Consider the following 20,852-nt stretch of genomic DNA (forward strand, 5'->3'; position numbering starts at 1 on the left):
AGGAGGGAGAGATCGCGGGAGTGGATGGGAAAGGCAGGTGTGCACACAGGGACAGACGGAGGGAGGATGTGTCCAGTTCTGCAGCCTGATCTCGGTTTCTTTCACAAGCCGAGGCGCCTGGTTTCCATCCCCCCCACCCCCCCACCCCAGTCTTTGCACCCACCGGCTGTTCATTCTGCCTGGAACACTCCGCGGAGCCCCGATTCTGTTCCTGCACTGCCTGGCGTTCCCACGCGTCCCGGACCAGCTTAACTTACACTGGGGCATCTCTGGTCTCCTCTGGGTCCCCCCTGTAGAATGCATGGCCGTCTGATGTGCTGTTTCTGGTCTCCCCAACCCTCCATCTCGGGTCCCACCACCACCAAGGTCAGATCAGCAAGGCTAAGGATGTTTTTCTCTCTGTAGCTGCTTTATCCCCACATAGCAGGTGCTCCACCCCAACCTCCCAACGCTGCCTCTGCTGGGCTCTGAGGACAAGGGCGCCCCACCAGGACCACACTGCATCTGCTCTTTGCCCCGGGGACCCAAGTCTTCTTGAAGCATCCCAGGAGGGCCACTCTCTGACCTGCCTTTGCACAAGCTGTTCCTTCCACCTGGGACACGCTCCTCGCTGCCCTCAAAGACCCTACCTTGGGGGCAGCTGTTGTGGCTGAGCAGTGAATGCTGCTACTGCAGACAATGGCCGCCAGCACAGCAGCTCCTGGTGTAAGTCCCAGCTCAGCTTCGGATTCAGCTTCCAACTACTGTGCCTGGGAGGCAGTAGGGGCCAGCTCAAGGGCTCGCGTCCCTGCTGCTCACATGGATGGCCCAGATGGGAGTTCGGGTTCCTGGCTTTAGCCTAGCCAGTGGAGGAATGAACCAGTGGATGGACAATCTCTCTGCCAGTTCGAGTCCCAGCTGTTCCACTTCCGATCCAGCTCCCTGCTAATGCACCTGGGAAAGCAGTGGAAGATGGTCCTAGTGCTTGGACTCCTGCACCTCCGTGGGTAACCCAGAAGAAGCTCCTGGCTCTTGGCTTTAGCCTGGCCCAGCCATCACGGCCATTTGGGGAATGAATCAGTGGAAGACCTTTTTGTCTCTCTCTCTCTAACTCTGCCTTTCAAATAAACCTTTGAAAAATAAAGCAGGCCGGTGCTGCGGCTCAATAGGCTAATCCTCCGCCTTGCGGCGCCGGCACACCAGCTTCTAGTCCCGGTTGCCCCCCTTCCAGGCCAGCTCTCTGCTGTGGCCTGGGAAGGCAGTGGAGGATGGCCCAAGTGCTTGGGCCCTGCACCCCATGGGAGACCAGGAGAAGCACCTGGCTCCTGCCTTCGGATCAGCACGGTGCGCCGGCCGCAGTGCGCCAGCCGTGGTGGCCATTGGAGGGTGAACCAACGGCAAAAGGAAGACCTTTCTCTCTGTCTCTCTCTCTCACTATCCACTCTGCCTGTCAAAAAAAAAAAAAAAAAAAAAGAAGAAGAAGAAGAAAAAGAAAGCAGCAGCCTCTACACTTGTTAGCAGCCACTACTCAAAACATGTTCTCTTGCCTGTGTCTGTCTCTCTCAGCTTAGGCAGGGAGGATCCCACTTGCTGGTTTTTTTTCTGTGCCTCCAGGGTGTTCAAACAACCCTGGCATACAGCAGATGCTCACTAAGTGTCTGCTGAATCAACAAAGTTAACAGCTTTGGCCCAAGCCGGGGATGAGGAGCTGGGTCTTGTACCGGGGCCCACCCTTCCCCACCCTAGGCCCCTAGGCCCCTCTGCCCCTCCGCCCCTCGGGCTTAGATCTGGGAGAGAAAGTGAAGAAGACAAACCAAGGACACGGCTCCGGCACTAAATCAGGTTCTTTACTTCCCAGAAGTGATGGCTAAGGGGAGGGCGAGGAGGAGGAGGAGGAGGAGGAGAAGACAGAAGAAGACCCAGGGACAGCAAGGAGTGGGGGAGAGGAGACAGTAAACCACTGTTCTATGAAGTCTCAGGAGTCAAGTGCTCAAGGTAAAAAAAAAAGTCCTGGAGAATCGGCCGCGGCTGCGGGAGGTGTCTCAGTTTCCTCGTGTTAAGTCCCCGGGGGAGGCCGCTGCTGCTGCCGCTGCATTAAATAGTTATGTACAACGCACAGTCCCAGGCCGTGGGCAGACGGGAGAGGGGGTCATTTCACCAGGGGCCGAGTTTTATCGTCATCGCCACACTGGTGGGCTTTGTACTTTTTCACTTCCGCCATGTACTTGGCCCACGCGTCACCTTTACTTGTTAATACCTGCGGGGGTCGGGGAGGGAGGGGGGGTGCCAGGGAGGCCAAGAACCCAGGGTCAGGACTGTTCCGGCGACAGCTGACCCCAGCCCCGGCGTCACCCTGATGGCCCTGGGTTCGAGGTTAAGCTATGGGGAGGTTCAGGGAAGGAAAGCCCGCCTTCCCGTCCTTGCCTCCCCCCACACACGCCCTCCACCACCCCCCCAGGACCACACCCACCCTCCCACTCACCTCATCCTCCGTCTTCTGCTTCTTGGCTACTATTCCCGTCTTGAGGGCTAGTTTGTTCCCGCCTCTGCGCTTGCCCACCTGGGTGAAGGGACAGAAGACTGCAACGGTTAAAGGAGCCGGGCCCGCCCTGGGCGGCGCTGAGGCGAACTACACCTTCCTAGCCCGGCCCGGTGGCCCGTCCCGACGCCGCGCCCAGCTCCGCCAGCCGGCCGACCTGCGCAGCAATCAGAGGAGCACACGCGACTCTTAGCGCCTGCCCTGGGCCCCCCGCCGGTGCCCAGGCAGTCCTGGGGGCCCGGGCTGCCCTCCCAGGGCAGCAAGGGGGAAGCACCCACCACGGTGGGCACTGGCCCTGTCCCCACTCACTCACTCACTCACTCTGCGGAAGAAAGCTTCCCCCCACCACCACCCACTCCTTGCTCTATGAGGGATCACGCACCTAAGTGGCCAGCAGCTGCTTTTATTGAGCGCTTACTGTATACGCCCAAGAGCTGGCGCTGTTTTGTGTCCTTTCCCGTGGCCACTCTGGGTGGAAGGCTATACCCCATCCGCGTTTTAGAGGGGAAATGCCTCATGATGGCAACAGACACTGCAGCCTTGATTCAGGGTCGGGTAAGTCTACACCACTGGACCTTAACCCCCCCCGGCAGAACCCACCCTGTACACTTGGAAACAAATGCCACAGCCAGGCACAAGTGCTACTGCCTCTCAACGGAAGGGTCCTCAGCCACGCCTGTCACCCCTTCCTGGGTCACCCGGGTGTCCCACTGACTGTGAGCCTCTGTCCAGCACTCCCAGGGCTACAGGAAAGCCTGGCACACGCCAAACCACCCCATCTGCACTCCTCCACCAGGGGGAGGGGGCCTGTGCTCCCGGTTAAAAAAAAAAAAAAAAAAAAAACTCAGCATGTTTAACAGATGAGGCCGGGAGAGGCCAGGTCACTTGTCCAAAATTCACACAGCCCCAGCCGGGAGGCCGTTGAACTCGGAATTCAACAGCCAAGATGGAGCAAGCTCCCAGCTGACAGCATCTAGCCCGGGGCCCGCTTAGCCAGTGCGGAGTTCCTGGACCTGGGTCTGAGTGGAGGCCTCCGGAGCGGGACCGCTGTTGGCCCGAGTAGGGACAGGAGGCCGTCTTCTTAAGCAGCCCGAGAGCAGCAACCCTGGCCTGTATCCGAAGATGTCACCAGCATCCCCCACCCCCAGCTCCGACACCCCCCTAAAAAAATGCCTCCAGACATGGCTACGGGAGGGGGCGGCATCTCCAGCTGAGAAGCCCCCGGTTTCTAGCCCGCCCCCCCCCCCATCAGAAGGTGCAGCCCCGCCAGCTCCAGGCCCAGCACAAGGGACCGTGCTCAACACACGGACGCTGGGCAGTCCAGGCGTTTTCCTAGAGTCTCACGGGAAGAGGCTTTATCTAAGGAACACAGTTCAGACTCCACGGGGCTCCAATGTACGCCCCGACCCCGTTCTCCATAACGGGGAGTGGTCCAGAGCCCACAGGCCGGGTTACCACCCGAACACGGATCCTGGGACTCAGGTCTGCCTCAAGCCCGGGGCGCTGCTCCCAATGCAATTCCCGGCTCCCGCTTCCCACGGAGAAGCTCCAGGGGTCCCGACTCCCGCCCAGCCCCCCCCCCCCACCGCGGTTCCCCTCTTGTCAGGAATCCAAGCGCCACATCCTCAGCGGGGGGACCCCAGGGGCCCCTCATCGGGGCGCAGGGCGGCCCTGGATCCCGATCTCCCTTCTCGGGCCCCGACTCCCCCTGCCAAAGGAGGCCCCGGCGCCCGCCCCCACCCCCGCGGCTCCTTACGAAGCTGAGTGTGGGGCCTGGGCCGCCCTTCCTCTTCGGATCCCCTGGGCCCGCGGCGGCGGCGGCCGGCTGGTCGGGTCGCGGCGGGCCCGGGGGCGGCTCCTCCTGCCGCTGCCGCTGCTCCTCCTCCATCTTCCGCTTGAACAGCTCCAGGAAGCTGCCATCGTTGGCGAACAAGTTCACGCCGCCCGACACCGGGCTCGAACCAGCGCCCGACACCTCCTCGTCCCCGCTCTCGGACGACGTCCCCGGCCCCGACTCAGCCCATCGGCTCCCGCTGCCCCCGCCGCCCGCGGGGCCCGGCGCCTCCCGACCTGGAGGCTCCGCCCGTCTCCCTCGGGCAGCCATTTTGTCGCCAGGTGCCGCGCAAAGGACTCCGGGAAGGCCGCTCCGGCCCCGCGCTTGGCGCCCGACTCGCTTCGTCCCAAGCAATGCATGCCGGGAAGAGCGGTCTGGCCCTAAGAGCGTCCGCAGTGGGGGCGGGGCAGGGGGCGGGGCGGCCAGGGGTGTGCCTAGAAAGGGGCGTGGTGAAGAGAGCCACGCCCCGAGGGTTTTCCTCTTCTAAGGGCCCGGGCCGGCGTCGCTCTGAACCTGCAAGCTACCCAGGAAATGCAGCTGGCTATCGGGATCGGGGTTACCGCTCGGGGCTAGGGCCGCAGTTGCTTTCCAGGGGTAGAATCCCTGTCTAGCTCCAGGGATAATCTCCTAGGAGAAGGGCTCCGTTGGGGGCTTGTGAGTTCCAGCTGATGCCTCCGAACTTCACTCCCCGACCAGGTCTACAGGGTCTCTGGGTTGGTGTCTCTGGGTTGGGTACCTAGCTCTGGGATGAAGCTCACATGTGGAAATGGGGGAAACAGCTGGCTCCGTGGAGCTGGGGTTCTTGTCTGGGGGGGGAAAAGTTACTTAATGGGCTGGAGTACTCAGTAGAAGCTAGGGGTGAGGGGCGGGGAGGCTTCTAGGCTGCAGTCCCCCGCCTTCTAAGTTTAAGAAAGTTCTGGACGCCCGGAACCTGGGATCCCCGGGGCAGAGAGTTTCCAGCAGGGAATTCGCGGAATTGGGAGTCTTCTCCCTGGAACAGGCCGGAGAAGGTTTTCAAGAACTAAGAGTGATTTTACGACCAAAAGTTACAAGATGGTCCCTCCCTGCCCAGCAAGGCGGTGGGGAACGGGGCGGCTCAGGCCCGCACTGGACAAAGGTCTGCGGACCCCTACCCACAACCGAAGTCCTCTTCCCGCAGCACTGAGACCGGTCTCCAGTCCCTTCATCAGCTCCTCCACGATTGGTCTGCGGTAAGAGCCGGGTGGCTCACAGCCAATGGAATAACAGAAGGGGCGGACCTGAGACGAGGTTGCCCCCAATTTGCAGAAGAGGGAGGGAATGATGGACGCGACGTAGAGCCTATGGAGTGAGGCCAGGGCGGACCGGGGATTTAACTTCACCGCAAGGGCTTGGACGGGGTGTTTGGCTGGTTGCTAAGGAGAGGCTGGCGGCTACCGGGATGTGAAAGTGATTGGTTGAAGTCAGAAAAGAAGCTGCCAATGAGAGGAGGGCTGCAAGACTTAGGGCCCAATCACTGGAGGGGAGTAGTCTGGACCGTACCAATATCTCCATTAGGCAGGGAGAAGCCGTAGAAAATTTTAGATGAGAGGTCTGCTAGATGAGCCCTGAAAGCGGAGGAGAGTGAAAATATAGCTTCTATTAGACCGTTAGAGGCAAGCTACGAGAAAATGAATTCAGTCTTCTGACCTCAAAGCAGCGGTAATAGGGAATTTCCCCCCCGTGGGTGTTCTGCATGGTGCGCTCCGCCCGATCACGTGAGCCGGTTCCAAGATGGCGGCGGGGGCGGCCGGGTGGGGGGTTGAGGCGGAGGAGTTCGAGGATGCACCTGATGTGGAGCCGCTGGAGCCCACGCTGAGCAACATCATCGAGCAACGCAGCCTTAAGTGGATCTTCGTCGGGGGCAAGGGCGGCGTGGGCAAGACGACCTGCAGGTAGCGAGGCCGCGGCGGGGAGCCGGGGAGGCGGGTGGGATGTACCACCGGGCGAAGGGGAGACCGAGACACTGGTCTTTCCACGCGGGGCCGGCGAGGGGGGTGGGGGGGGGTCTTCCAGTTACCCTTCCCGAAGCTGCCTCCCCAGTGTGGGCCTGGCGCCCCTCGGAGCTGAACCATGCCTGCTGGGGCTCCCGTGAGCCCGGCGCACGGGGCAGCGAGGGGGATGGGGGAAGGAGCTCTTCGGGGTCCCCACCAGCTGGACCGTTCCCGGGTTTGCCTGGTAGGCTGAGGGACACCTGGGCTAGCTGTCCTGGCCTAGCGAACCCTGCTGAGTGTGAGAGTGGGAGGAGGAGGAGGAGAAAGCCCATGATCAGACTGCCCCCGTCAGCTGGGGGGAGGGGGTCTCTGGAGCAGCAGATGAGTTAGAGTTGACAGAGGGGGCACAGACGCAAACCTTGCTGACCGGGCAGCTGAACCAGTGCCACCCGGTGCCCAGCAAAGGAACAGGCGCCAGGCTGGACTTGGAGCAGTCAGCACGCGAAGCCTAAGACCCCCGCCCTGCAGGGACCTGTACACGTGTCTTTTTATTGTTGTTGTTTGTTTTGAAATATTTATTTATTGAAAGAGTTAATAGAGAAAGGGAGAGACAAAGAGAGGTCTTCCATCCACTGGTTCATTCCCCAGATGGCCACAATGGCCAGAGCTGGACTGATGAGAAGCTAGGAGCTCCTTCTGGGTCTCCCGTGTGGGTACAGGGGCCCAAGCTAACTAACGGATGGGAAGTGAAGCAGCTGGGGCTCGAACCCGTGCCCATATGGGATGTGCTGCAGGAGGTGACAGCTTTACCCGCTACGCCACAGCGCCAGCCCCAACGTCTCAAGTCTCCTTTTAGTGCGGGTCCCTGCTCCTGGGACCCCACAGCTTCCCCCCTTGCAGACCCCGGGAGGGAGCAGAGGTCAACTCCCTTCCTCCCCATCCAACCACCTTTCCTTACCTAGCTGCAGCCTGGCGGTCCAGCTGTCCAAGGGGCGGGAGAGCGTGCTCATCATCTCCACAGACCCCGCCCACAACATCTCCGACGCCTTCGACCAGAAGTTCTCCAAGGTGCCTACTAAGGTCAAAGGCTATGACAACCTCTTTGCCATGGTGAGTGGTCGCCTTTTCCTCGGCTTAACCACGGGGCGGGGCGCAAGGGAGGACCCTTGGGGGAGCAGGAAGGAGGCCAGTGTTGAGTGGGGCTTGGGGAGCAAGAGAACTTGGGATCTACCCAGAGGCAGGGAGGGCCGGGCTTTGCAGGCTGCGGCAGGCAGCTTGTCCTTGCTTTGGTTGTTCTGGTTGGCTGTTTTATTTCTCCGAAAGGCAGAGAGACCAAGAAGGAAAGAGAGATTTTCCATCCACTGCTTCACTCCCTCTCCTGCCCCAAAAGGCCCCAACAGCCGTGTTTGGTGAGCCACGCTGAACCCACAGGCCCAGAACTCTATCTGGGTCTCCCACATGAGCGGCAGGGACCCATATACTTGTCCCATCCGTCACCTGCTGCGTGCCAGGGTGCACGTTGGCAAGGAAGCTGGAATCATGAATGGAGCTGGGACCCAAACCCAGGCACCGTGGCCCGGGATGCAGGCGTCCCACCCGCTGCACCACGCTCCCAGCCCCAGCTCCCTGGTCTGATGCAGAGTTGTTAGGTATCTTCAGGGCAGCGTCAGATGCCCAGAGTCATGTTTCAGAAAGTTCCTCTGCCTGCTGTGGGGAGACTGGATTGGGGGAGAGAGAGAAAGCTGGAGTGTGTCCCGGTTAGCAATGGCAGCAGCCTGCACGTGTGTGGAGGCAGACTACTGAGAGACAGTCAGGCATGGTTGAGATGTGTTCTCAAAGGAGAGCATGGTTGTAATGAGGGTGGGACAGAAATAAAACAGCTCTCTCTCTCTTTTTTTTAAGAAAAATTTATTTGAGAGGCAGAGTTACAGAGAGATGGAGACAGAGAAGTCTTCCTCCCGGCTGGTTCAGTCCCCAGATGGCTGCAACAGCCAGAGCTGAGCTGATCCAAAGCCAGGAGCTTCTTCCAGGTCTCCCCTCAACGTGGGTGCTGGGGCCCAAGCACTTGGGCCATCTTCCGCTGCTTTCCCAGGCCATAGCAGAGAGCTGGGTTGCGAAACAGACAAACCAAAGCTTGGTCCCAGGCACTCCGATACCAGGGTGCTGGGGTCCCAAGCAGTCAGCACCCTGACGCCTGCCCCCAGGAGGGGACTGTCTGGCCCCTGGCATGCATTGGTTTCCTGATGGGGAGGAGCCAGGAGGAGGGGACTGCATGCAGGTGACAGCCAGGAGGGGTGCTGGGTATGAACAGGTTTTACAAAGAAGAGAAGGCTGAGACGAGAATGGAGTGTGGAGGAGAGGGGTCAGAGGCAATGACTCAGCTGGAGGGGGGGCAGGCTTCCTGCAGGGGAGTGACCCCTGAGGCCACTGAGCTGGGGGGGGGCTGGGTTTCACACGGGGCACCTGTGACGTCATCAAGGAAGGGCAGCGTGGGAGGGAAGGCTACCAACAGAGACCCAGGAAGTGTCATTGTTCCCCTGGCAATTCCAGATACATGTTGTGGTCCCCCTGCATGTCCCATGCTGGTTCAGGGCCCCAAGGACGCAGCTTTGAACAGGACGGAGCAGCCTGTGGGCCCCCCCCCCCGGGAGGACTGTAGTTCTGGGGGGAGCACCTGTGTGGGGGGCTTGTAGGGACTGTGACCTCAGCTTCTGACCCAGCCCCCCCCCCATGCGCCTGGGAAAGCAGCAGGTGCCCCTGCACCCACGTGGGAGACCCCGACGGAGCTCCAGGCTCCCGGCTTCCTCCTGGTCCAGCCCCAGTGTTCTCGGAGTGAACCAGCTTAGTGGAAGTTCTCTGTCTGTCTCCCTGGATTTGCCTTTCCAATAAATAAATAAATCCTAAAAAAAAAAAAAAGAGAGAGAGAGGTCAGGGGCCAGCCAGGAGCCAGGTGTGAGGCTGGGGCCCCAAGGGAGAGTGATCGTAGGTCAGGGTGGCCCCGAGGCCGACCCGATCGCTGCGCCTGCACCCCCAGGAGATCGACCCCAGCCTCGGGGTGGCAGAGCTGCCGGACGAGTTCTTCGAGGAAGACAACATGCTGAGCATGGGCAAGAAAATGATGCAGGAGGCCATGAGCGCCTTCCCGGGCATCGACGAGGCCATGAGCTACGCAGAGGTCATGAGGTCAGGCTGCAGGGGGAGCGGGCGGGGGTCTGCGGAGGTGGGGGGAGCGGGCGGAGTCCGCGGAGGTGGGGGGAGTGGGCAGAGGTGGGGGTGGGCGGGTCTGGTTCCAGCACGCCCCCTCACCGCCCCGCCCCGCCCCCTCAGGCTGGTGAAGGGCATGAACTTCTCGGTGGTGGTGTTTGACACGGCGCCCACGGGGCACACGCTGCGGCTCCTCAACTTCCCGACCATCGTGGAGCGGGGGCTGGGCCGGCTAATGCAGATCAAAAACCAGATCAGCCCCTTCATCTCGCAGGCAGGCGGGGAGGGGCTGGGGAGGGGCTGGGGAGGGTGGGAGTGGGCTCTCCAGACCCCACACCTGCGCAGCCATCTCCCTTACACACACCGTCCCCGCCTGCCCATCAGCGCTTGCTTCTTCCTGGTTGGACAGGTGGGGAGGCGGGGCTTGTTGGCCCCGCCCCCGGCCACCTGCCGTGCTGGCTCCCTGTGCAGCCTCTCTAACCTCAGTCAGCTTCCTCCCCTGTCCCTTGAGCACAACACTTCTCACACACACACACACACACACATGCACGCACACACGGCACAACCCCCCACAGTGTGTGCGCGCTCCCCACCCGGGGACATCGCGTCTATAGAGTGGGGGGGACTTGCTCCAGGTGGCCACAGCAGGCACAGAAATGGGAGCGCTGGGGTTTGAGCTCACTGGGAGGTATCAGTCATCCCAGGGGGGTTTAGGGAGCGCCCCCTAGGTAAGCGGACGCGGGGGACCCTCTCATGCCCCACGCACCGCCCACAGATGTGCAACATGCTGGGCCTGGGGGACATGAATGCCGACCAGCTGGCCTCCAAGCTGGAGGAGACGCTGCCCGTTATCCGCTCGGTCAGCGAGCAGTTCAAGGACCCCGTGAGTCGCGGGCAGAGGCTGTGGGAGGGAGGTGGAGGCGGGGGACCAGGCTCGGAGCCCGCCCCCGGCTACTGTCATCCTCTGGTGCCCCCCACCCCCACCCCCACCCCGGCGAGCAGGAGCAGACCACCTTCATCTGCGTGTGCATCGCCGAGTTCCTGTCCCTGTACGAGACGGAGCGGTTGATCCAGGAGCTGGCCAAGTGCAAGATCGACACGCACAACATCATCGTCAACCAACTCGTCTTCCCCGACCCGGAGAAGCCCTGCAAAATGTGCGAGGCCCGCCACAAGATCCAGGCCAAGTACCTGGACCAGGTGCGCCCGCCGGCCCCGCCCCCACCCCGGCCCGGGCCGCGCCAGGAGGCCCACACTCTGACCTCTGACCTCTGCCCCGGCTTGCAGATGGAGGACCTGTACGAAGACTTCCACATCGTGAAGTTGCCGCTGCTACCCCACGAGGTGCGGGGGGCCGACAAGGTCAACACCTTCTCCGCCCTGCTCCTGGAACCCTACAAGCCCCCCAGTGCCCAGTAGCACCCCCGACCCCTCCCACCCCTGCCAGCCCTAGCTGCTGCCATTTTGACACCGCCCGCTGCCGGGGCAGTTTGCACAAAGCCCACCCCTCCCCCACAGCGCAGGGGGAGCGATGTGTTGGGGGGGGCGGGAGGCCGGGAGGGGTCCTGTGCCCCCTGGTGGGGCTGGAGGGCTATACTCGCCCCCCACCCCTCCCCGCCTCCCGCCCCTCAATAAAATGATCCGAAACTGCTGTGGGTGTCAGTTTTATTTTATTTATTTATTTTTTAAAGAATTATTTATTTATTTGAAAGAGTTACACAGAGAGGAGTCTTCCATCCGATAGTTCACTTCCCAGATGGCCGCAACGGCTGATCTGGAGCCAGGAGCTTCTTACTCCCACGTGGGTGCAGGGGCCTAAGGAGCCGGGCCATCCTCTACTGCTTTCTCAGGCCTTAGCAGAGAGCTGGATGGGAAGTGAAGCAGCCAGGTCTCGAACTGGCGCCCATATGGGATGCCGGCACTTCAGGCTAGGGCGTTAACCCACTGCGCCACCACATAGGCCCCTATTTATTTAATCAATTTGAAAGGCAAAGCAATAGAAAGAGGTCTTCCATCCATGCTGGTTCACTCCCCCCAAATGCCCACAGCAGCCAGGAGTGGGCCAGGCTGAAAGCCAGAAGCCTTGGAAGCCCATCCAGGTCTCCCATGTGGGTGGCAGGGACCCAAGGACATGAGCCATCGCCTGCTGCCTCCCGGAGAGCGCATCAGCAGGGAGCTGCATCGGAAGCAGAATGGGGACTGGAACCCTGGGCACTCTAATGTGGGATATTAACTGTGCCAAATGCCCACCCCCACCGTGTTAGGTGATACAGGGAGTTTGGGGGGAGTCGTCACCTTCATGTAGGGTTGCACAGGTCGCGCACTGCACAAAAGCATTAGTTCTAAATGGGTACATTCACCACAGACACCCAACAGAGATGCTGGTTTATCGTCATTGCACATTTGAAGGAGAGTGGCTGGGTAGTGATTGTAGAAGGGGAGGTGTCCTGGCTGGGATCCTGAAGCCTGGAATTGAAGACAAGGGCAGCTGCCCACTTCCCCGAGGTGGGGGGGGGGGGGGCTCGGAGCGTGGGAATCAAGAGGCCCCTTGGCCAGCCCCAGGCTGGTGGGGAGCGGATTAGGCCGGCAGTGGGCCCAGCATTGCCTGCTGTTTGATTTGGGAATTAGCGGGCACCCTGGGCAGAGGCTGGGCGGGCCAGATGGGATTAACTGTCTCCACCCCTTTCCCCCCAATTCCTGCCTGCCCAAGAGGACACCAGCCCCTCCCAGGATAAGGGCCGCAGCAAGGGGGCTGGTTAGGGGGGACAGAGGAGAGAGGAAGCCAGAAAACTCCCCTGTCCTGTCCTGCCTCCAGGGCCAACTGCCACTGTGGGCTGGAGCAGAAGTCTCGTGCCCTTTGAACTTCTGTCGCTAAGCATGGCCACTCTCAGAGCCACCGTGGCCCCAAAGGCACCTAATGGGCCCCTCTCGGCATCTGCCCTCCCCTCCTCCCTCTGCCACTGACCAAGAGAGGAGAGACTTGGGGACAGGGCATGATCTGCGGGTTCCAAGCCAGAGCCAGGGTGGGGGATGAGGCAGCAAGGGGGTAGAAGAGGGTTCAGCCGAGTTCAGGGAGCACCGAGAGCACAGGTCTAGGTACCTCCCGAACCCCGCATCAGAGGTGGACCCCACAGACTGTGCTGCTGTGGGTGTGGACACCTTGGGGCGGTGTGGCGCAGCTAAGACAAACACCGGGAGGCAGAGACCCCAGGCTCCCAGCCACGCCGCCGCCCGGGTTTGATCAAATCCCAACCACACAACAAGCCGCATCCTGCTCAGTTTCCCGGAAGAGATTTGTTTTTCGAAAGAGTTCCAAGGGAAGAGAAATGTGATGTTACAACCACCTGCTCTCACCTGCTAAGGAGCCGTTTGTTATCATTCGCTGTTAAACTCAGGCACCAGAACACAGGTCCCAGCAACCTTTCCCGGACCAGGGGTCAGGACGCTCTCAATGTGGGTGGGAACCAGTGCGAGCCCAGGGAGGAGGGTGACTGGGGGATGGGCTGCCCCCACCAGAGCATCCAAGGACATGTCCTACTAGCAGGTGGGGACCAAGCCCCGCTCCTCCCTGGGGCCCCGCAGCCGCCGTCAGCGCCACCCCAGCTGTCCCCCATACCCCAGTTTACGAGCTGTCCAGCAGCTGGACAGCGGAGGTGCGGGTCTGAGGGTGACCGGCCCAAGCTGGCTTGTAATTATGCTGGGGTGGGGCAGACAGCTGTCAGTCTGGGAACACGAAGTCCTCGAGTCCCTGGCTGTGTAAGGAGCGCACAGGGTGGGCACATGGGGCTCACCACGGACACCCCAAGGCGCCCCTCCCTATGGGCCTCCACCCTTCCCGCACCCATTTGCACACTGATGTCCTTGAGGTTGGAGAACAGAGCTGGGGGGGGCGGTGCTGTTTGTACCGAGCTGGGGATACCCCCCCCTTTCTAGAGCTATGTTTGCAAAAAAGGGCACGGCTGTCCTGTATTGAGGCCAAACGTAGGCACAAGGATTTATGTCCCCAAGGTAATGTGTCCCCGGCAATGGTATCTGAGACTCAAGTGTGTGTGTGTGCCTGCTGCAGCCAGGGAGCTTGGGTTGGAGTAGGTGGGTGTGCCCCAGGGTCATGTTCAAGTGGGGACCAGGGGGCAAAACGTTACCAGGGCTCAGTGCTTGCTGGAGTTGTCGAGAAAGGAAGGTGCTGTTCTGTGAGAATGAGTTGCAAAATAGGTAAATCTGGGGTCCATCTTCGACACCCCCCTCTGGAAAGGGGGGGAGGCTGCGTGCCTCCGTGTACAGGGGAGGTGTGGCTACATCCGGTGTGTGAGATCATGGCTGTGTCTTCATGCTGGGGAGAAGGGAACCAAAGTCCCGTGGGACCTGCGCTTAGCTGGGTGTGTGACCTTGAGTGTGGTTTGACCTTGAGGGGAATGTCGGTGGGTGTGGGAGGGTGGGGGGAGTTTCTTGCTTGTTTCCCTCCCGGCATGCTGTGTGCATGCTTGCAGGTTTGGGTCTCACTGCCAGGTGTGCTTTGTGTGTGATTGTAACACTGGTGTGAGAGGGAAGCCTGATGGTTTGTGTATGGGTCTCGGACAGGTGCTTCTGTGTGCATCTGGGTGACGGACAAGGCGTGTGGCTCCAAGCACCCGTCCTGTGGATTAACCCAGCCTCACTGAGCTCTGCAGGACTGGACCAGGAGAAGGTCCCTGCCCCTCCCTCCCCTGCAGCTCTAGGTCCCAGCTCCTTTGAATGGCCCGTGAGTGACTGGGAGAGAGGGCTGGGGAGAAGCGATGAAAAACAGATTTTTCCTCCTGCCCCAGGTGACAAACCGGCCAGGCTTCTCCAAACACAGCGTGCTGAGGCTCCAGCGCTGCCCCGGGGGAGGGGGTGGGCCAGGGAGGGGCTGCCCACGCCCACTCCCCAGCCCTCTCCCGCCTGGAGTTCTGGCGTCCCAAGGCCCCACCCAATGCTGAAGCCACCTGCCCATTCGGTCTCTGTCCCCGCGTGTCCCTGCACCCGCCATCCGGCTGACAGGTGAGAAGAGCCCAGAGTTGGGGGTCGGGGGGACAGGGGCTCTGGGGAAGTGGAGGCGGTGGGTGAGATTGTAGGCGGGACTCCTCCTCCCGGTGGGGAGTGGAGGAGGGCTTTAGGGAGGCAGGAGGGAGAGGGCGAGGAAGCCTCCGCAGGAGAAAGCGGGCAGAGCCAGGGCGCTTAAGCGGGAGGTGCACCTGCTGGAAGAGCCAGTGCGGATTCGAAGGGTTTTTCGGAGGGCGTGCCAGGGGTCTGGGGGAATGGGAGCTGTAGAAGCCGACAGCAGGGGACAGGAGTGGAGGATAAGGTAGGGGAACAGAAGCTATGAGAACCACAAAACCGAGGCACCCCAGGCTCAGGGCGCGGTACGGTGCGGGAGAGGCTGCCCCAGCCCTGCCCCTGAGCCTGATGGGACAACTCAGGAGCTAACCGCGTGGACCCAAATGTCTGGACGGCGGCGCGGTGGGCAAGCCAAGGCTTGCGGAGGGGTGAGGGTGGGGTCAGCCAGGTCCCTAGGAAAGGGTGGGTGCCAACCAGGAGCTGTGGGCGCCCGAACCTCTCTCAGCACCCCCACCCCCACCTCAGGCCCGGGTCCAGCCCCGTCCCTCCCACCAGCCTGGTGCGCGATGACCGTGACTTACACCGCCCGAGTGGCCAACGCCCGCTTCGGGGGCTTCTGGAAGCTCCTGCTGCTGTGGCGGGGAAGCATCTACAAACTCCTGTGGCGGGAGCTGCTCTGCTTCCTCGGGCTGTACATGGCGCTGAGCGCCGCCTACCGGTGAGGTGGGGGGAGTGCGGGCCGGGCGCGGTGGGCCGTGGGCGGGGAAGAAAGTCTGGACCCTGACCGCCGCCCCTCCCTCGCAGTTTTCTGCTGACCGAAGACCAGAAACTCTACTTCGAGAAGCTCGTTATTTACTGCGACCAGTACGCCAGCCTCATCCCCGTCTCCTTCGTGCTGGGTGCGGTTGTGTCCTGGAGCCCCACCCCTCCAACCCCGCTCCCACCCCAGCCCCTCATCAGTCTGCCTCTCTCGGGGACCTGTCCTTCTAACCCAAAACCCTACAGCTCCCCCATTTTCTGGATCCAGGGAACCCCCACCCCAGGGACCCCATAAAACTCCGCCTTCCTGGAGGATTTTAAAAAGACTTATTTGAAAAGCAGAGAGGGGGGGTGAACCATACGCGGGTGGCAGGGACCCATGTACTTGGGCTATCACCTGCTGCCTCCCCAGCAGGTGCTTTTAGCAGGGAGTCGACTGAGAAACAGAGAAATGGGGACTGGGGCTCCGATGTGGGGGCTTGGGGGTGTCCCAAGCACTGTGCCCCAATGCCCACCCTTGTGGGGGACATTTCTCTGACAAGTCCCTAGCCCCTGGTGTCAAGTGACCTCGTGTGACCCCAGGCTCCCTCTCACCACCACCAGAATGCATCCCTGATACAGACCCTATGCCAGAGCCCTAGCTCAGATGTCCAGGGTGGCAACTGTGACAACCTGCCCAGATGTCCCCAGGGGTGCAACTCCACAAAACCAGCCCTCACTCCCCCTACCATGTTTCCAGTCTCCCTGCTCCCAGCCAGGTGACCCAGGGTGACAACTGGCCCATGTCCCCCACTAACATGGACTCTGTGCCTCCACCTCCACACTGGGAACCCTGCCCCACCCAGGTGACAGCCAAGGTGACCCAGCGTGCTCTGGTCTTCTCCATCGTCAGGGTTGAACCCCCAAAGATCCCCAGCCCAGGGGGACCCCCATAATCAAAACTATCCTGCTTTGGGCATCCCTGATGCAAATCCTACATTGTCCAGCTCTGGCCAAGAACTCCTGGCCCTGGTGTTCCCCCCATCCCCACCACCACCACCACGCTGAGCACCTCCCCTCTCCCTCCTGACCCCTGCAGGCTTCTACGTGACGCTGGTGGTGCATCGCTGGTGGAACCAATACCTGTGCATGCCGCTGCCCGATGCGCTCATGTGCGTGGTGGTGGGCACGGTGCAGGGGCCAGATGACCGGGGCCGCCTCTACCGGCGCACGCTCATGCGCTACGCGGGGCTCTCAGCGGTGCTGATCCTGCGTTCCGTCAGCACCGCGGTCTTCAAGCGCTTTCCCACCATGGACCACGTGGTGGAGGCAGGTGAGGACCCCTCCCCCCAACACACACCTCCTGGGAGGCAGGGCAGGGGCGGACCCCGAGGGCCGGAGGGCGGGGCGAGGGACCTCTGACCCCGCACCTATCCTCAACCCCCGTCTTTCCCCCCCACCACCAAGGGTTTATGACCCGCGAGGAGCGCAAGAAATTCGAGAACCTGAATTCGTCCTACAACAAGTACTGGGTCCCCTGCGTGTGGTTCTCCAACCTGGCCGCGCAGGCTCGGCGGGAGGGTCGCATTCGGGACAACAGCGCTCTCAAGCTCCTCCTGGAGGTGGGACCGCCGCGGGGAGGGGGGCGTCCTTCTCTTAGAACAGCCCCTGGGGCAAACGGAAGTCACCATGGCCTGCAGTGAGACAGATTCCAAACCTCCTTACCTGGTAGCCCCCAGGTGCACACCTGTCTCCCAGCACCCTGGGTGTGTTTGGGGGGGAGTAGGGGGCAGCCCCGAACTGCAGGATATACCCGCATGCCAGGTGTGACACCCACCACCAAACCTGCACACTCTGCAACCCGCATGCCAGCTACCCACACCTGTAGCTCCACTCACCTCTACCTGCACCCTCCCAGGAACTGAATGCATTTCGGGGCAAGTGCGGGATGCTCTTCCACTATGACTGGATTAGTGTTCCCCTCGTCTACACCCAGGTAAGCCCCACGGTGACCCATCCTGGTGACTCCCGATCCTGGCCCTCCGCTTCTCTAACAACCACCACCCACCCACCTCCACTCCTGCCCCTCCTCCACTGTCCCCACCTCCGGCCACCAGGTGGTGACCATCGCGGTGTACAGCTACTTCCTGGCTTGTGTCGTGGGCCGGCAGTTCTTGGACCCAACCCGTGGCTACAAAGACCACAACCTGGACCTGTATGTGCCCATCTTCACTCTCCTGCAGTTCTTCTTCTACGCGGGCTGGCTCAAGGTGGGGGCTTGGACTCTACCTGAGGAGGGCTTGGTGGGCGGGAGAGGCAGGCGGCAGGTGGGGGCTCTCGGTTCCACCTGCCTGCCTTCCCCCCACACCGCCCAGGTCGCCGAGCAGCTCATCAACCCTTTCGGGGAGGACGATGATGACTTTGAGACAAACTTTCTGATCGACCGAAACTTTCAGGTAAGAGTCCCTGCTTCCCCTCCCCCCACACCGCAGCTCCCAAATGGATCCTTGGCTCCGATCCCCCTACTCCCACCCCGAGGCAGGGGCGGGGCGGGGTGGGGCCTCGTCCCAACCCCTCCTGCTCGCTGTCACTCACCCCTGAAGGCGTGGACAGACACGCGCGCGCACACACACACACACACACACCCCGCCCCAGCGTGTCCGCCTCCCCCACACCCCTCGCAGGTGTCCATGCTGGCGGTGGACGAGATGTACGATGACCTGGCGGTGCTGGAGAAGGACCTGTACTGGGACTCGGCGGAGGCGCGCGCTCCCTACACGGCGGCCACCGCTTTTCTCCTTCAACAGCCCTCTTTCCAGGGCTCCACCTTCGACATCGCGTGAGCCAGGCGCGGGGGTGGGCGGGCCCACCTGGCGGAGGGGCGGGGCTTAGGGCTCTGCGGGGCAAGTCGCGTTGAAGGGTTTATTGGGGACTGCGAAGGGGGCAGGGTCCAGGCCTGGGAAGGATGAGGCCAGGCTCTTGGTGGGAGAAAGGGGGAAGGGAGATTTAAGAGGATGGGCGGAGCCAGGGAAGGCCCCGCCCCGTCGGTCAAGGAGAGGGGCGCTGACCCCCCTATTCCCCCGCTGCGGGTCCCGCAGGCTGGCCAAGGAGGACATGCTGATCCAGCGACAGGACGGCGTGGACGGTCCGCTGGGCGAGGTGCATGGCGACTTCCTGCAGCGCCTCCTGCCGGCGGGCGCGGGCATGGCCGCAGGCGGCCTGCTGGGCCGGCGCCTGTCCCTGCTGCGCCGCAAGAACAGCTGCGTGTCGGAGGCGTCCACGGCCGCCAGCTGCGCGTGCGCCAACGCCCCCGACGGCGCGGGCCCCGAGTGCAGCTGCGAGGACCCGCTGCTCGACCCGGGCCTGCGTGAGCCGGAACCCGAGCTCCCCGCGGGTCCCGAACCCCCTGCTCCCATAGCCGGACCGGGCGCCACCACTGCCATCACCGCCGCCGCTGAGCCCTTCACCTCCGTGGTCATCCCCGGGCCCCGGGGACTGGCGCCGCCCTGGCTGCCCAGCCCTATTGGCGAAGAGGAGGAGACTCTGGCCTGAGGTCCTCGCGGCCCAGACCCCATCCCCCTTCCCCAAAAAAAGACTGCGTGCAGGCGGCTCTCCAGGTCTGAGTTAAGCGTTGTGTGCCTGCGCCAGGTGCACCTGCTCACTTTGGGTGAGGCTGCTTCCTGCGTGGGTCTGGCGATGTGCTGAGGGCACGGGTTCCTCCAAGCCTGGAGCAGCCCTTGTTCAGTCTCCAGCTCAACACCCCAACCCCTGCGGCCTGACAGCACCTCTCCCCCCAACACACACGTGGCGCGAGGGGATGGGGGCGTCCTGCCTTCTTCTTTGAAGATGTGCCTGATTCCTGGAGGCTGAAATGACTTCTTGGACGCATAGTTTAGATAATAGGGACTCAATAAACTCTTAGCGGTGTTTACTCACACGTGCTTAGCGTGACTTCCCCCAAGCGTTAAGAAAGTAAGATTTGGACAGGGCTGGCGCTGTGGCATAGTGGGTAAAGCTGCCACCCGCAGTGCCGGCATCCCACATGGGCACCAGTTCGAGTCCCGGCTGCCCTAATTCCCATCCAGCTCTCTGCTGTGGCCTGGGAAAGCAGTGGAAGATGGCCCAATTGCTTGGGCCCCTGCACCCGCGTGGGGGAACCAGATGGAGCTCCTGGATCATGGCTTTCGATTGGCCCAGCTCTAGCCATTGTGTCTATTTGGGGAGTGAACCAGCGGATGGAAGACCTCTCTCCCTCTTTCTCTCTCTGCCTCTGCCTCTCTGTAACTCTGCCTTTCAAATAAATAAATCTTTTTTAAAAATAAATTTGGGAATTCTTGTGGGTGTTTCTTTTTTTGAGAAAAATATTTTTTAAAACATATTTATTTGAAAGGTAGAGTTAGAGAGAGAATCCAATTGCTCACTCCCCAAATGGCCACAGTGGCCAGAGCTGAGAGCTGAATCAGAAGTGGAGCAGCCAGGACTCAAACCGGTGCCCATATGGGATGCCAGCACCGCAAATGGTGGCTTTACCCACTACGCCACAGTGCCAGCCTCCAGAGGAATCTTAATTTAATCATGTGCTGGTGACTGCTGGAGTCCCTCCTGCCGGCTTGCTAACTGCCTCGCCCACGTGCAGGTAGGTCTGAGGCACTGGGAACAGAGCACCTCCTCCAATATGCCCCCTCCATGCCCTGCCATCTTTGTCTTCCAGCTGCTGAGGGGCCGTCACTGACGCCTCTCACCTCCCTGCACCATCAACCCAGCAGCAAATCCTAGCACCTCTGAATCCAGCCGTTTCTCACCCCGCCCTGGCCGAGAGAGCATCCATTCTCCGCCACCGCACCTGCTCAACTGGCTTCGTGAGCTGGGTCCTGGTCTTCCGATTCCAGCCTCCCCCAAACCACCACCACCCGGTCTGTTCTTCCCACAAGGGCCACCAGAGGGCGCCGATGAACACCTGAGTCAGGTCAGCTCCCTTCCACTGTTGTCACTTTCAGATGAATAAAATAAGTTTTTAAGGAAACTTTTTAAAGATTTTTTTTTGACAGGCAGAGTGGACAGTGAGAGAGAGAGACAGAGAGAAAGGTCTTCCTTTGCCGTTGGTTCACCCTCCAATGGCCGCCGCGGCCGGTGCGCTGCGGCCGGTGCACCGCGCTGATCCGATGGCAGGAGCCAGGAGCCAGGTGCTTTTCCTGGTCTCCCATGGGGTGCAGGGCCCAAGCACCTGGGCCATCCTCCACTGCACTCCCTGGCCACAGCAGAGAGCTGGCCTGGAAGAGGGGCAACCAAGACAGAATCCGGCACCCCGACCGGGACTAGAACCCGGTGTGCCGGCGCCGCAAGGCGGAGGATTAGCCTAGTGAGCCGCGGCGCCGGCCCAAAGATTTTTTTTGAGAAGCGGAGTGACAGAGAGACAAAGAGAGACAGCTCCCACCCACTGGTTCACTCCCAAAATGACCACAGTGGATGGAGCTGGGTCAGGCTGAAGCCAGGAGGCAAGAGCTTCATCTGGGTCTCCCACGCAGGTGCATGG

General features: G+C 61.4%; 3 protein-coding genes and 1 long non-coding RNA gene across 6 annotated transcripts; 2 read left to right on the forward strand and 2 right to left on the reverse strand.

The window, feature by feature from the left end:
* Positions 1–1,805: 1,805 nt before the first annotated feature.
* TRIR (telomerase RNA component interacting RNase) lies at positions 1,806–4,713 on the reverse strand. The gene is made up of 3 exons (XM_002724097.5): positions 4,275–4,713; positions 2,462–2,539; positions 1,806–2,236 (listed from the first exon to the last, which is right to left on the reverse strand). Exons 1-3 carry the CDS (start codon positions 4,620–4,622, stop codon positions 2,129–2,131), a joined length of 534 nt encoding a protein of 177 aa, XP_002724143.2. The 5' UTR covers positions 4,623–4,713; the 3' UTR covers positions 1,806–2,128.
* Positions 4,714–4,815: 102 nt separating this feature from the next.
* On the forward strand, positions 4,816–11,159 carry GET3 (guided entry of tail-anchored proteins factor 3, ATPase). Its single transcript, XM_051837861.2, has 7 exons — positions 4,816–6,265; positions 7,267–7,414; positions 9,339–9,487; positions 9,632–9,782; positions 10,284–10,391; positions 10,511–10,708; positions 10,796–11,159. Exons 1-7 carry the CDS (start codon positions 6,105–6,107, stop codon positions 10,925–10,927), a joined length of 1,047 nt encoding a protein of 348 aa, XP_051693821.1. The 5' UTR covers positions 4,816–6,104; the 3' UTR covers positions 10,928–11,159.
* A 10-nt stretch (positions 11,160–11,169) lies between these two features.
* On the reverse strand, positions 11,170–17,554 carry LOC127488462 (uncharacterized). Of its 2 annotated transcripts, XR_007916157.2 has the most exons (4): positions 17,424–17,554; positions 16,463–17,013; positions 11,804–11,974; positions 11,170–11,372 (listed from the first exon to the last, which is right to left on the reverse strand). It is a non-coding gene; the product is annotated as an uncharacterized lncRNA (long non-coding RNA). The 2 variants fall into 2 exon arrangements; XR_011382855.1 differs by lacking the exon at positions 11,804–11,974 and having other exon boundaries at positions 15,163–17,013.
* On the forward strand, positions 13,651–19,979 carry BEST2 (bestrophin 2). Of its 2 annotated transcripts, none has more exons than XM_070058846.1 (12): positions 13,651–13,720; positions 14,087–14,192; positions 14,311–14,524; positions 15,107–15,299; positions 15,386–15,480; positions 16,419–16,652; positions 16,787–16,941; positions 17,238–17,315; positions 17,437–17,589; positions 17,695–17,775; positions 18,004–18,158; positions 18,418–19,979. In XM_070058846.1, the coding sequence occupies exons 4-12, from the start codon at positions 15,148–15,150 to the stop codon at positions 18,869–18,871; spliced, it is 1,557 nt and encodes a 518-aa protein (XP_069914947.1). In that variant the 5' UTR covers positions 13,651–13,720; positions 14,087–14,192; positions 14,311–14,524; positions 15,107–15,147; the 3' UTR covers positions 18,872–19,979. The 2 variants fall into 2 exon arrangements, with proteins under 2 accessions (XP_069914947.1, XP_051693819.1); XM_051837859.2 differs by lacking the exon at positions 13,651–13,720 and adding an exon at positions 13,785–13,884.
* The last annotated feature ends 873 nt before the right edge of the window (positions 19,980–20,852 follow it).

The sequence above is a fragment of the Oryctolagus cuniculus genome, chromosome 16 (genome assembly GCF_964237555.1).
Source record: "Oryctolagus cuniculus chromosome 16, mOryCun1.1, whole genome shotgun sequence".
NCBI lineage: Eukaryota > Metazoa > Chordata > Mammalia > Lagomorpha > Leporidae > Oryctolagus > Oryctolagus cuniculus.

Coding starts and splice junctions, on each gene's coding strand:
- TRIR (XM_002724097.5), bottom strand. CDS start 4,622: ATGGCTGCCCGAGGGAGACGGGCGGAGCCTCCAGGTCGGGAGGCGCCG. Junction 2,540..4,274: donor CAGGCCCCACACTCAGCTTC/GTAAGGAGCCGC, acceptor CCCTTCACCCAG/GTGGGCAAGCGCAGAGGCGG. Junction 2,237..2,461: donor AGCAGAAGACGGAGGATGAG/GTGAGTGGGAGG, acceptor CGACCCCCGCAG/GTATTAACAAGTAAAGGTGA.
- BEST2 (XM_070058846.1), top strand. CDS start 15,148: ATGACCGTGACTTACACCGCCCGAGTGGCCAACGCCCGCTTCGGGGGC. Junction 16,942..17,237: donor CTCTCAAGCTCCTCCTGGAG/GTGGGACCGCCG, acceptor GCACCCTCCCAG/GAACTGAATGCATTTCGGGG. Junction 17,316..17,436: donor TTCCCCTCGTCTACACCCAG/GTAAGCCCCACG, acceptor TCCGGCCACCAG/GTGGTGACCATCGCGGTGTA.
- GET3 (XM_051837861.2), top strand. CDS start 6,105: ATGGCGGCGGGGGCGGCCGGGTGGGGGGTTGAGGCGGAGGAGTTCGAG. Junction 10,392..10,510: donor GCGAGCAGTTCAAGGACCCC/GTGAGTCGCGGG, acceptor CCCGGCGAGCAG/GAGCAGACCACCTTCATCTG. Junction 10,709..10,795: donor AGGCCAAGTACCTGGACCAG/GTGCGCCCGCCG, acceptor CCCGGCTTGCAG/ATGGAGGACCTGTACGAAGA.